This window comes from Venturia canescens, chromosome 8, assembly GCF_019457755.1.
Source record: "Venturia canescens isolate UGA chromosome 8, ASM1945775v1, whole genome shotgun sequence".
Lineage (NCBI taxonomy): Eukaryota > Metazoa > Arthropoda > Insecta > Hymenoptera > Ichneumonidae > Venturia > Venturia canescens.
The window spans coordinates 17,877,087-17,891,156 of record NC_057428.1 but is presented as its reverse complement, the minus strand read 5'-3'; the positions used below and the strand labels follow the sequence as shown (position 1 = coordinate 17,891,156).

Sequence of the window (14,070 nt, the reverse complement as noted above, 5' to 3'; positions counted from 1 at the left end):
GTTCAAGTATTTCTGTGCACGAGTTTATGTTTACTAATCACGATGTTTACTTTTCACACTGCATATTCGCGGTCTCAACTGGAAAGTTGAGTTCGTTTAACGAGGTCAAAGTCTTGGCTGGTTTGGGCAGCGAATAAATCTTTCAACTCGACGAGCCTCGTTGGCGTGTACGAATATTGTTTTTCACCCCACTTCGTTCCTCCTTCTTTTGAAATATTTCAAAGCTCGTTATAGAGCTCTTCTGACTTTCGAATTAATTACAAATTAGTTTTTCTCTCTCGAGCTCTTTTCCCACCGCGTTATTTCACTTTTGCAATACTTTTTCTTTCATCTTCTTCAATATTCTTTCACTCTCTAATTTTCTCACAGACTTTCCTCTCGCAGTTTTGATTAATCTGTGATTTTTTATACACTTCTTTTTAATCGCTGTCTCAACGCGTCTGACAGCCTCGCGAGATGGAATTTTTTCACAATGGAATTTCAACGTTTTCCACAAGACGAGAGACTGACTTGCAATTTCCACTTTCTTCGTTTTTTTTATTAATCTTAACACCGGAGAATTTAATCGTCCCTTGAGTGCACGATCCAAGGAGATAAATCCCGTTTGAGGGTGTCCAACGAGCCGATCGGGCAAAGATTTATCCCAGCGCAGCCTTCCCTCGCCCATCCCACTCATCTCGGTCAACCGTGACGGGCCAATATTCGCGTACACGCTTCCGCCAACGAGCTACCACGCCGCGCTCACCGGTTAAATAATCTCGTAATACACCTCGATGAATAATTAATCGATGTGACAATGACTCCCTACAACAAAATATAATCAATAAAGTTTCTGTCTCGGTATTGAGCTGTTAAAAATTTGAGTTGCCTCGACTCGAGTCCGGACTCGAGGCAGCGAGTAGTGTCGCCTGCAAATGTTATCCAATAAACTGTAATTTGCACAAACAATTCGAGGAAAATCGACGAAAAATTGTCCCTTTTAAAATTTATTTTCTTCTCCCGAGAGTCTAAGGGCTTCATGAAAATTGATTTCCTCTTAATTGAAATCGTTTTTCTTACACCGGATCGAAAAAAAAGAGAAAAAATGAGAGAGCGCGGTCTGATGCAAAGTGAGTGACGGATTATCGAAGCAAAGAGCGAGAGAGAGAAGAGGAAAGGGAGACACGAAGAGAGAGGGTTGAGCACATTTGCAAACGTCAGAGCGGTAATTCGTGGATGAAACATTTAATCAATAGTGGCTTCGTTATAAACGAAACAGGGCTGCATACTGTGGTGATGCAGGTTTGGTTGCCGGCCGACCTGAAATTTACACCCTCTTCACCGATTCCCCGTGCAGATGAAAATCGTGTTTGCAGCCTCGTCAAGTTACGTCAAATTGCGAGCGATATATGTCTCATGAATAATTGCTATTTCCCCGTCGGTTCGTATGGAATATTTGATTGTTCTCAATATTTCCAATTCTCGTGGTCGTGCGATCACAAAACGTGGATAAAAATCGAACAAAAGAAAATAGACAGGATCATTAAAGCCTGACGTCAAAAAAGCGAAGCTGCGATATTTTCCAACGTCAAGTAACGTTGATCCTAATACGAGTTGGCGGTGTACCTGAAAATTGATGAAGCAAAAAATGAATGAAGTAGTGATGAATTGTAGAAATAAAGGGAACTAACCTTTGATCGGAAACGTTGGAATGCAATCGACGCGGACCTCGGCCATGGCATTCGTAATCGCCTGGCTAACGTAAACGAAGCAATACTCGACGAACTTCTCCGTGAATATGTCACAGTCGAAGGTCAACGAGTGTTTACCAGGCGGCGCTTTGAGCTCCGCAACGTAGTTGAGGGTCGAGGGTGGCGCGAGAGAGGCAACGTCTGCTCGTAAACGTCCGTAAACGCGAACGCGATCACCCTGAAGACGACAGGCCGGATATTCGAACAGAACAGACAGTCCACCTGATCCACCGTCGCAAGGATACACCGATCTGGCATGCACGTTGAAAACGTATTGATCCGACCATTCAACCTGTTAAATACACAGACCAGAAGCTCATTACTCAATAATGTTCGCTTGGCACGTCAAATATCGAAGTTAAACATCGTCAGAATGTGGATAAATCGTCACGAATCTTCTATCCAACTCGAGACAAGTTTTTCTCTCGGTTTTTGAAGAAAAAATTCGAAAGCTTCTCTATTTCTTTGAATTTTTTATAAAACTATTGAAATATTGAGGAGCTGATACTCTGACAAGATCAAAAATGGAAAAATCACTGGCACGACGTCGTTGGGTGGTCAAAAATCTTGTGACAATCTCAAACCACATTTTCTTACAATCGTGCCACTAAAATTCAAAAGGTTTTGCTACTTTCCACAATAATTCGTAAAAATTCGTGCACAATTAGAAGCTAAATACGTGATTAAAAATGAGTCAAAATCTGTCGCAACGTCAATGTTTCGTGGAAAAATTCAGCGTCGAACCCCAAACACATTTATTTATAGTTTTGAAATAAAAATTTTTAAAGCTCAGCAATTATTCGGAATTTTCGATGAAGCTGGTGAAATAATGAGCAGCGGAAACCAGTAACGTGATTAAAAAAAAACGGTGGAAAGTATTAAAAATGAGTGAAATTGAGAAGGAAAAATATGCGCCGTGTATTGTTGACCGAATTCGGATGACTCGAGACCTGTTTGAGCATCGGTGCATAGAGTGTACTGATGGACTAATCTGCAGGATAAAATACCGTTGGGGATCTCTCGCTCGCATGTCGTTTTCAAACTCGGAATAGTCTATTAACAAAGTTTGTAAACGAGAGCGTGGAGGGAGGAGGGGGGAGGGGGGGGGGGGGGAGGGGGGGATTGTAGGAGATTTTCATCGTTGTCCATGCCTCGGGTGGGTGTCTCTCGTTTTCCATCGCGTTCGTGTACTTACTCTCTCCCGCTCGTAATATTATATCAAGCTATACATCGGAGGTTATATACATCGCGGTATAATTGATTGCCCAAGGTAGTGTTACTTCGTACCTTTTAATTGACATTGCGCGTGAGTGAGAAAACGGGCAAATGGTTTCGATGAGCGTTGCGCGAAAATGAAGTCACTAAATTGCTCCTCAATTTACATGAAAAATAGAGTGAAGAATGGCGAAAAAATTCATAACGTTATGCACTCCGAGGATGAGTTTTTTCGTCAGTTATCAAAGTTGTTGGGGGACCGGTGATCGGTTCATTATTTTTACGCATTAACGACCACGCTATTTTCACTGGGAGTGTGAGCGGACCTTGATGTAAGCGCTGGTGGTTGGTGCACTGGAGTTAGCACTGCTGGGTTTCAATCTCAGGGCGTAGTGGCCAGCGAGACCGAAGAATTCGCATCTCAGGCTGAGGATCCTTTGCTCCGGAAATCCTAAAACCTCCTCGGAGTACAGCATCTGTAAATAAAGTGTAAAAAGTATTTGTGAGAATGAAATGAAAAAATAGTGAGGGTGAAAGCGAGCAAGAGAAAGGAGATGGGGAAAGAAAAGACAAAATTTCGCAGGCTGTTACGTGAGGCACTTTCGTATCACACTCCCGTGGCTGGCTCGCGACATACAATATTTCATCGAGTGTCGCAGAAATATTTCTATCTGGAAAAATGAGGAAAAGGAGAGAGAGAAAGCGAAAAAAACTTGATAAATTATGCATCGCGGTTTTTCAAAATTTTTCTCATGCGAAATTCTGCAACATATGAAAACGCCACGTACACACACTCACGCGGAAAGAGAGCCTGATAAGAAATCAAATGGTCTTGGGGGCTCGTGACTGTCGTGAAAAATATGAATTCCAACGTTCGGGGTGAAACGGCGTGCACGAGGATCTTACGAAATGTAAAGTGAGTACGAGAAAAGAGGAAGAAGATAAAGGAAAAAGAGAAATGAAAAGCCAGTGCGCTGTGCAAGATGTTATATTGGTTGTTCAATCCGTTTGGATGATCCTTCTCGTAAAACACTTGTCCTATATATCCCATCGAGTTGATACAGAATTTTCTCCATACTCTGTTCGTGCGGATGCACGAGGCTTTTTGTTCGGGATCGACTCGAAATTCGCGTCTCTCATTAAATCAAGAATGGAGGATCCCAGGATTTGCAGTTTGCAGTCAAAATACTCGAGATGATCGTCGACCGAAACGATGCTTTAGCTTTTTTCCCCTCAATCTGCATAGTCAAATTTCCTCGATTGTGGATTCGATCCACGAGCAAAATCGCATGGAACTCGCGTAATTGAAACTTGTTGCAATTCCTTTTTCATTCTGACGTAATTAAGCGACAGAGACGACGACGAGCAGAGTGGATAAATGCAGGAGAAATGGCGAACCTGTACGTGGCTCTTGTTACGAGGATCGCAGGATAAAACGCTCGAGCCACAATATATGAGCTGGAGGGAATACGTCGTGACGGGAATTCCTTTAACCGGAGCGCAGGATATACCGGTGTACTCGAGTGTCGCCAGTACAGGCTGACCCGGATAAGTGTTGAAGTGCTGAGGCTCCAAAGTGAGCGATGGTGTTGGCCATCGGACGTCCAGTGTCGTTCTCATCTGAAAATAACAAAAAAAAGCACACTCGTTATTCCGAGACCCTCAAACTTGGCATTCGTTCGCCTCAAGGATACCGGGACATCGACTTTTGCCTATTTTTTTAAGGGGATTCAAAGAAACAGAAAATTCATGACTCAACTTTTTGACAAAATATCAGATTTGGACAAATCTTTGGTCGAATCGCAGAAAAACTTTTGGCAATGATTCCACCTTCATTTTTTCTCAATTTAGTTCTATTTTTAGTATTTTCATCAACGTTTTATGTTTAGACAGAATTTGAATTTTCTTCGAAACTGAAAAAATTGAGCTTAAGGGCAGTGTAAACGTTGAAATTTTAGGCGTTTTTGGTTTCTTTTATAAATAAAAATGGTTTGAATGGATTTACACAAAACCTTGTACACGTCTTGTACATGCGTAGAAGTATTGATTTTTTTTTTTTTTTTTTTTTTTTTTCATTTTTTTTAATGGTATATTTCTGTACGTATAATTTCGTATAATTTTTAATGTATAATTGCATTTTGTAGGGAAAACTTTTGCTTTCAGCATGACGTAGCCATTTTTTACTAACTTTTGTTATTTTTCTTTTATTAACAATTTTCTACTGAGAAATTGAATTTTAAGAACCTTTTTGGTTTTTTGTCCTGAGATGTATCATTTTTGGGGTTTGGTGTCAACGCCGATTCAAGAGGTGCCATTTTCCACGCACCATGGTACAAAAAATACCATGAAAAAAATGTTTAAAAAATTTCCAATACTTCTGAGTATGTAAAAAATGTGTACAGGGTTTTATTTAAATTGATCCAACAAATTTTCATTTATAAAATAAACCAAATACACTGTTCTTAGCCCTCAAAGTCGATTTTTTTCTATCGTTGGTAATTCAACTTTTGACAGCACAAAGTCATGATTTTTTTCAGCCAAAAGAGCTGACAAGACAAAAACTGTGTGAAGAGAAAAATATTTGAAAAAATGTGCGAGTCTCGATGCCTGAGAAAATCGAAATTAAGTGCCAGCAATTCCAACGAATTCAGTTTGAAAAATCCTTTCGGATTTGGCTTCGTTTGATTTTTTCTTTAAAAAAAAAAAACTGTTGAGAGTGATATTCGTACAGAACAGCGAGCATTCGAAAAAGGAGTTTCCAAACTTTGAGCCGATTGGGATATTTCAAAGCAACAATACGTTGGAATATAGTTGATTAATGAAAACAATAAATCTGCAATGAAAAACGAGAGGGTTGATCTGGAGGTTTTCACGTTGAAAATTTACCTGGACGCCGGAGAGATCGGAAATATCGGTAAACCTGTTGGTCGTAGTGGTGGATTTTTCCTGCAATTGTAGGGAATAAACGCCTCCGCGTGAAAAAAAGCCGCACGGTACGGTGAGGGAAATATTGCCGGTGAAATTGGTTGAGCGTGTAATTGGCACTTCACCCACGAATTCTGATGTAAAACCATCCAGATGCATGACTCTGTAGGATCGAAATGAATAAAAAAAAAAGAACGCACGCGTATAAATAGACGTTGAATGGAAAATTGGAGGCTGAGATTAAAACAAAAGAGCAGAAATTTTGAGGAAAATAAAATTCAGCAGTGAACAATCGATTGTTGAAAGTATTTGAAAAAAAAAAACAAAAATAAAAAAAATAAAACAAAAAAAACCAAAAATAGTGAAATCGTGAAAAATAATGGATTTTTTCACTCGAATAAACGGACCTGAGAACGAGGGCGTCCGGTTGAGAGTGTTCGCCGTTGGTCGACAGATTCTCGTTGTCGTCATCGTCGTCCATTGAGAAATCAATGTCATCCGTAATCGTGCTCGAGGAAATGGCCGACGTGGTGGTAATTGTATTCGGGGGGTTGGTGCTCGTGGCCGGTGGTTGGTGGGTCGACGTCTTGGTTCCTCGTTCCTGGGATGCGGGTAATTCGAGAATGAGAACGGCGAGATCGCCCGACAGAGCCGTGTGGGATGCGGCGACGATCAGCCTGGAGAATAAATTGTTCTCCATCGCCATCGTAGAGCCTATCGTGCCTGAGAATCAAGAAAATAAAAGGCGTCTTTAGGGGAGTCGGGAAACAAGAAGAATCACGCGAACTCGTCGCTCGCTCGTAATCTCATTCGCTAAAAACATTTGGATTTAAATTTTCAAAAGCATCAACGGCACGTCGATGAGAAAACGCAACGAATTTTCTTTCCAATCTCTCGGCGACAAGCGCCTCCGCAAGTTTCTACAGCTAAACGAAAGGAGATGACGTTTTCCTCGGTAAATGCGATAAACGTCCATTTCCGGTATAGTAACGTAGTCGAATAGATTGAAAGGAGAACGCCTGGTAGCTGTGACAGGAGACGGAGTGGAAGCCTTCCAGACAAATATATGAGGCAAAATGTGTCAGCTCGTTTCACATGAAGCGCGGAGAGAAAAGCGAGTATTTTTCAGCAATTTCTTCCGCTCTTATCTACCTTGGGAAATAAGCGTTTTTCATAAAACTCACTCGGGAAAGAGCATTTCGGAATCTTCTCGAATCCCTGCGCCCTACACCACCACCACCCCTGGCCCTTTTTCTCTGCTCGCTGGAATCTCATCTCTTGAATGAGAGACGTCGATTAAACCGGCGACCGAATTGTTCTCTACGTACATACATATACGCAACAATGGATTTTGAGCATTGGCAGTCGGCCACAATGCTGGGCCAATTGTGTTCCAACGTCCTGTTCAGACCACGTTCCTCGAATAATTGATACACAGCAGCAAACAGTTAGGCGAATCTCTCTTGATAGGGAGTATCGAGTAGAGCCACACCCCCGAAGATTATCATGGAATTTCAATGGAAATAACGACTCCCGTTACTCCAAAATACGAAACAAGCTCGAGGTCGCTTCGAATCGCGGAGCCGACTTTCGGGGTGGAGCGGGGCGCATGTAAAAACCGAGGTTTTTCAAACGTTCTGGAGTTTGTGGATTCTGGACAGCGACGCGTACGAATATTTGAAAACGAAACGGGAGAAAAAAGTTTGACGAGGCTGAGCGGAGCGGCGCGGGGAAAAACTTGCGAGCGACGAGGATGCCGGACGGTGCGTCCGGGGTATAAAAACCAAAAGAATTCTCCAGTTCGTAACTCTGTACAAATTTCTTCGTTCAACGGGGACACGATAACTTGGAATGTCCAATTTTTTTAAGTTTCTCGTCCTCCCCCAATGGCCTCGTGGGATGGAGCATCAATTATTCCAACTCGATTCTCGTACGAACTACTGCAGAACGATAGAATGAAGTTCGATGCCAAAGTTGAGCTAGCCCAGCCAACTGGAGTCATCGAAAGATCGTTGTCGACAGTAGGGAAGCATAATTTCGAGAAAATTTCTCCGAGCTACTTTCCAATGATGTTCCCGAATAATTTGTGCCATTTCTTTTGATAATCCTGAAGGAGAGTGCGAGATCTCTCAGCACGGAGAATTCGAGATTAAAGTGTATAGTTCGAGCGTTCGATAAAGTACGACGGTGAAGCTCCACTTTTTTCCGGGAAATCATAGTTCAAGATCCCCTGATAAGGATTTGGCATAATTTGGAATTATTTCATTTACAATTTTGCGTTTTTAACACGGTACTCTATGGGAGAACTCGCAATAATATTAATTGTCGAAAAATTGTCGGTGTTCGAACTTCGAAAAAGTTTATATCGTGAAGAAAATCGATCACAGATTCCGTTTCTTTTTAAAAAAACATTGACTTGCGGGATTTTTAAGAACGAAGAAGAGATGAAAAAACTTTAGTTTTTGTCGCGTCGAAAGCGAATGTCAGTCATTACGTTAGGCGGCTGATTGAATTTCGGGCCAATTCGGAAATCGCCCGAATTTCATCAAATTTACTTTTCAGACTGACTCACGTGCTTTCGTTCGTCTAGTAGCTTCGCTTTTTTTTCATTAATTGACCATTCCTTTTTCTCGGTGGCATTACACCGATGTAAACTTTCTTTCGGCCAATAAAAATGTTCCCTAGGTTATGTTTATCGACTCAATCACTAAATAGTCAGGTTGAAATATAAATTTCACCTTTTATGATATTTTTAAGGAGGATGCATCGCGACGATACAATATGGCCATGCTAAAGCATGTTAAAAATATAAAGAATTTCATAAAATTTGGTAAATCTATTTTTTTTAAATATATGAGACAATATGAATTTTTTTAGATTTTTTTTACCACACAGCTCTCGAGTAATTGAACACTAAAGTTCACGTGTATAAGCACAGAGTTGACGTATATGCAGTTATAAATCTCGTGCATAAGAAGTTCGATTTAACGCTCAATTATTCGATAACCATGTGGCAAAAAAAATTTGAAAAAAATTGTATTTGTATAATTGATGCCAAAGAATGTTATCACGAAATTTGATCAAATTCTAATCATTTTAATTTTGTGATGCACTTTCCTGAAAGCATTTTATTGCGTTCTTATGATAAAAATATTCTCAATGTAAGTGTTTATTAATTTGATTAATGATTTAAACTTAAACCAAATCAACATAAAGTAGTTGCAGGCTTGACTAGTCATAGAGAACGGCGGAGCTGCTTAAAAAAAAATGAGCTCGTTCTCAAGGGAGTTTCGTGCCGAACATATTCGAGGAGACGATAAGAAAGAATAATTTTGAAAAATGCACTGGCAGGTCGTCCGATAAATCGTAATTTCAAGCGCTTTTATCGAGCGCTACTTTTCTCCGTTTTCCCTTTTATTCTTCAATGAAGAAATATATTTATGGAAGAGTTGTACACGGTGTTCGGTAAGTCTCCAAGGGCGATGACATTCGCGCTTGATAAAAAGTGGTCCGCGCGAGATGGAGCTCACCCGACGCGTATACGGAGGTCGAATAAGTAGTCACGAGAGTAAAAGCCCGAGGCGAAAGACCCGGAGGTGAGCTGGAAAACGCAGAGAAGTTGTAAGTCCGAGAAGGTATAAATATAGAGAGCAGAGGGCGAGCCTTCGCCAGTTCCCTCGGGTGATATTACACGTGTGACGTAACTCGCGCGATACTCTCTCGGAGCACAGAGATCCATACAGGAGTAGAGGACGAGAGCGGGTGATGCGAGCTTCGGACGAAAGTAGAAAGAGGAGCAAGGTCGTAAAACGTGGCCGGGGAGGGTGGACACGGAGCGCCGGAGGGAGCGGACAAAAAAGTCCGAGTTTTCCGATAGATTGACCCGAGAAAAATGTGCAGCGTTGGGGCTCCGCGAAGCGAAACAGGCTTGAAATCGTTGGGAGCTTCTTATCGCTGCTTTTCACGCAATTTTGCGAAAGAGCAAGGAACGAACGAGGACGAATATTGAGATTAGCAGCGGCCGGGGAAAGGGAGAGGGAGGGAGCGCTGGCGATGCTCCTGCGACGATAATGACGATGAAGTTTCGAGGGATGAATCAGCGTCAGTGAAATTTAGCGGTTCGCTGCTCGAGTCAATAATTCACACCGGCTGTCACGCGAGTTCCCGAGGATCTGGAATTGAGCGATGCCTTACTGATTCAGAGATCCGGCCAGAGCCTGGCGCGAGGGGGAGGTTCTGTGGGCGTAGAAGCTTCCTCGATCGCACGAGTGTCCAGTCCCTCGAACCTCATAAATACGCCGATTACGCTCCCTAATCGGGATTAACGAGTGCCATTAATTAAACTGCGAGGCTAACAATGCACCGTGGAGCGAGCAGGTGTTTCTGTCTGACTTAAACGGCCTCGGACTACTTAACGAGCAGCGTTCGCGAGCCACGCCTAAGGTTTTCGAAAAAATTGGTTAAGGCGCCCGGTCGTTAGGCGAGAGAAAAGCCTTGCTCGAGGTGAATTGAATCTCCGTTAAAATATCATTGCGATGAAAAAAAGTGCATTTTTTCGAGCTTCGCAAGTTTTTCTGGCTTTTCAACTGGCTCGGGGGAGTAACGAGGCGAAGGGTCCTCGCGTGAGTGTGTGCTCGACTCCACGATCCCGTGGGATTAGTCTCGATGGCCGGACGTCGAGGAAGAGAGCGAGGAGCTTCGGAGACTTAAAGAAAAAGTAATTCGTCCACTTTCAACAAATATGGAGGCGCGTCTGTGTGCGCGTCGATTCGAGGGATGAAAAACTTTTAAATTGACCGAGCGAGGTGCTCCTGTGAAAAGTCCAAGAATACCGCAGAGACGCTGTTTTTTCTCTTTTACGACTTTTTTCCCCCCGCCGTCGAGTTAGCCGAACGCAGCGTGTCATGAGCAGAGTAAATAAAAGTTTTTCCCTCGAGCAGCAGGAATTACGAGGCGATAAATGCCCAGAAATAATAAACGCACCGTGCGAAGAAAGCGAACGAAATTTGGAGGCTCGCAGGGTGGAAATTCGTCGCGAGGTTGCTAAATACCACGAATATTCGGTCGTTCGCTTGCCACGCGGAGAGCTACTGCTGCCGCTCGGAAAAAAGACGGTCTCGAGGATCCTGCAAGTTTATCACACGGAGACTGGGAACGCGCAGTCCCCCCCCCCCCCCCCCCCCCCCCCCCGGTTGCGTCTCATTGTTGTGGGATTTCGGGACACGACACAGAGCCCGGTGGTAAATCTCCTCCCTTGTCTTGGGGCTTCTAGTCGTCAAGTACACACAGCGAAAGAGGAGAAAACGCGTATAAACGTGAGAGGAAAAACGATGCAAGGAGATAAAGGAGTGCAGCGAGGAAACTCCTGATCCGACAACAACGAGGTAGAATTTCATATCGGCTGAATACCGAGAGTTAACTTCAACTTTCAAATACTTTGTGCTCTTATCGCTTGGAGAGAGAGAGAGAGAGAGCGAGAGGGAGATGAAAGAAGAAACATTGTTGCCAGGAGCGGGAGTTTAAGGGGAAAACCCACGAGAAAAGACACTCGAGTTTCAACCTCCACTCGATTCGCCATTAGACTCATCGAGGTTTTTAAATAAATGGGAAAACTCAACGAGCCAATGACGCGAGGAAAATAAACGCGAGGAAAATAAACGGGGGGAAAATAAACGAAAGTTGCAATATTCCAGGTGCAATTCATCCCGCATAATTATATCGCTCGGATGAGAAGTGGAAATGATATACGAGATTGGAAATCAAGCATTTGGAAAAGTCAATATCTCGTTCTCTGCAGCATGAAAAGGGGATAGGAAAGCAGTGAAAATAGTAGGATTTGGCCGGAGAGAAGCAAAAAGGCGAACCCAACGACGAGAGACGTACATTCGAGTCTCCGAAGCCGCATGTGCGCTTAATGGAGTTGCTGCGAAGCCTTAGCATCCAAGCCTCGTAATCTGACACACGGACCGAACCGAGGAGAGTTTCGAAATATACCATGGATGTCTGCGAGGCCCCATACAATTCGACCTTCCATTACCCGTACGTACATATACAGGAGGGTGCGGATCGCTGTATCACGGAGAGTCGGAGGCAGCAAAATTGAGGAAAAAAAAGAGCGGAGGATACGGGCCATGAGAAGGGATTCACAGTATTTCAAAAAAAGGCACAAAAATGTCAAAAAAGTGGCATAAAAAACGGTTCGCTGAGGAAAGAAGAGACGAAAGAAATTTCCTTTCTCTGGGTCCTAAATATTCAGATTTTGGTATACATTTTTCGTGGACGCTGCAACGAGTTACTGGACCAACGCAGCTCCGGTGCGGCTCAAAAAGTTGCTGGGAGAGCACTAAAATATGGAAAACTCAATTATTCGTCCCCGGGATTTCCGGTTCGTCAATCTCGTAATTGAGACTCAACCAAAAAGTGATTAGAGCCTGATAAAAACACGCGCGGTTATTCCAGTGTTTTCATTCGGCAACGAAAAATTTCCGAGATTCGATCGAGCGAACCGAAGCGTTCGAGTTTTCAATGCCAATAATAACAGAGGCTCGCCCAATCGGATGAACTGCGTTTGGATAAATGATCCAGTTTTGTAATTTCGTAATGAGAAACGTTTCCCAGAGGTAAACAGCGATGGGACGACGATTCTAACGACTGTCGATTATCGAAGTCGGTTAATTTTCATTATAGTGCGAACGTGAACGTGCGGAATATATTTATGAATAATATCGTCGTAGAGGCGTGTTAATAGGCCGGATTGAAGTAATCGCTTTCCAGTCAATATTGGATTCGAAATTTGCATTGTTTTATATCATATGCCCTGGTCGCCGGAATTCCCTCGTATTTATTCATATAACATTTCCACGAGGCAGGCTATTGCACGCTGGATCGTGCAAGTTTACACGAATATTACACATCGAGATTATATAAAATAGATAAATATAAGGACCGAGTTAAATTGGAGGGTGGCCCGGGGGTGGACGACCAAGGCAAATGAGAAGCCGTAACAATTGATTATCGAAACGTGTTGATTTACCAAAGTTCGACAGAGCGTGTGCTCATCCCACGAGCAAAATAGCTCGTCCCTCTCTCCCTCTTCTTCTCTCTCTCCCACATTTTCTCACTCGCATATTGTGCTCCATTAATGTGAGCACATTCGGTCCTTTGTGATGAAATTTCGTGAAAATTTGTCGGGACAATATTGAATGAGTGTGTCTCTCTTCTTTGCCTCTTTCTCTTTGCATAGGCTGCGAGTAAAAATGAAATTCATTTGGGAGAGCCACCCACGCACGAGGTTCGGGGATAAATGGTGCTTGATTCGAGGCTTTCGCGACAGAGTAGGTCCCAGGACAAAATATCCGGGTCAAAATATACTGAGACACGGCAATATTCTCTATAATTTTGTTTGACGATTCTTTTTCATCGTTTTCATACGATTTCGTGCCACGTTGGGGCCCGACGAAACGTTCCGATGTAAAAAACTCTCAAACGGTTTCAGTAATTCTCCAATAATTTAGTTCTCTAGCGAATTTTCAATAGTTTGTCAATCTACGCCAATGATTTCGCGTGAAATAAAAAATGAGTGAATATTAAAGATGTTTTTTTACGTTAAATTCGGTGGACTCGAACGTTGCAGATTTCAGCGTCCGAAGAATATTTTGTCCGAGGACATTCGCACCGACCGGGGGAGGATTTTCCACCGAGTTTTTGGCTGGGGTCCTCGAACCTCGTCAAGAAAATGATTTTTCTAGGCGGCTCAGAGAGGGGGAACACGAGCTCCGAAGACGTCGCTTCCAGCTTCATTTGAGATTGTAATTTTGGGGAGAGTTTGCTCGCAAGGAGAAGAAATGATGTCGGTGCGATGCTCTCCGGTGTACTTAACAAATCAGAGAGTGAAGAAGGAATTAACGAGTAACAGGAGAGTCTGCTCCGCATGCGAGTTTCTCGCCTCGTATATAGACGTGAGGAATTTCATTATCCCGGGGGTTAACGCCGACGAGGATGGTTCAAGGGTGGACGATTTAGTCGCTAACGAATCTTCGGAGTTGCTCGGTGCACGAGACTGCCGGAGGATGCATGTACGGATCAATCTCCCGGGCGCGGAGAGCGGGAACTCGGAGCCTCAACTTGTCCGGCAGCCGGTGCGGGGATGCGAGAATTTGTGTGCTTCGCGCGGAGCCGGGCTTATCCTCGAGGTTTGGAA

General features: G+C 43.2%; 1 protein-coding gene across 2 annotated transcripts in view; it reads right to left on the bottom strand.

The window, feature by feature from the left end:
- Positions 1-14,070, bottom strand: part of gogo (golden goal) — a 69,768-nt gene that overhangs the window by 9,140 nt on the left and 46,558 nt on the right. For both annotated transcript variants that reach the window (XM_043425648.1, XM_043425649.1), the window contains exons 4-8: positions 6,278-6,593; positions 5,832-6,033; positions 4,344-4,565; positions 3,272-3,421; positions 1,671-2,022 (exon numbers count right to left, since the gene is read on the bottom strand). In XM_043425648.1, the coding sequence (XP_043281583.1) occupies positions 1,671-2,022; positions 3,272-3,421; positions 4,344-4,565; positions 5,832-6,033; positions 6,278-6,593 (1,242 nt within the window). The remainder of the gene's footprint in view (positions 1-1,670; positions 2,023-3,271; positions 3,422-4,343; positions 4,566-5,831; positions 6,034-6,277; positions 6,594-14,070) is intronic.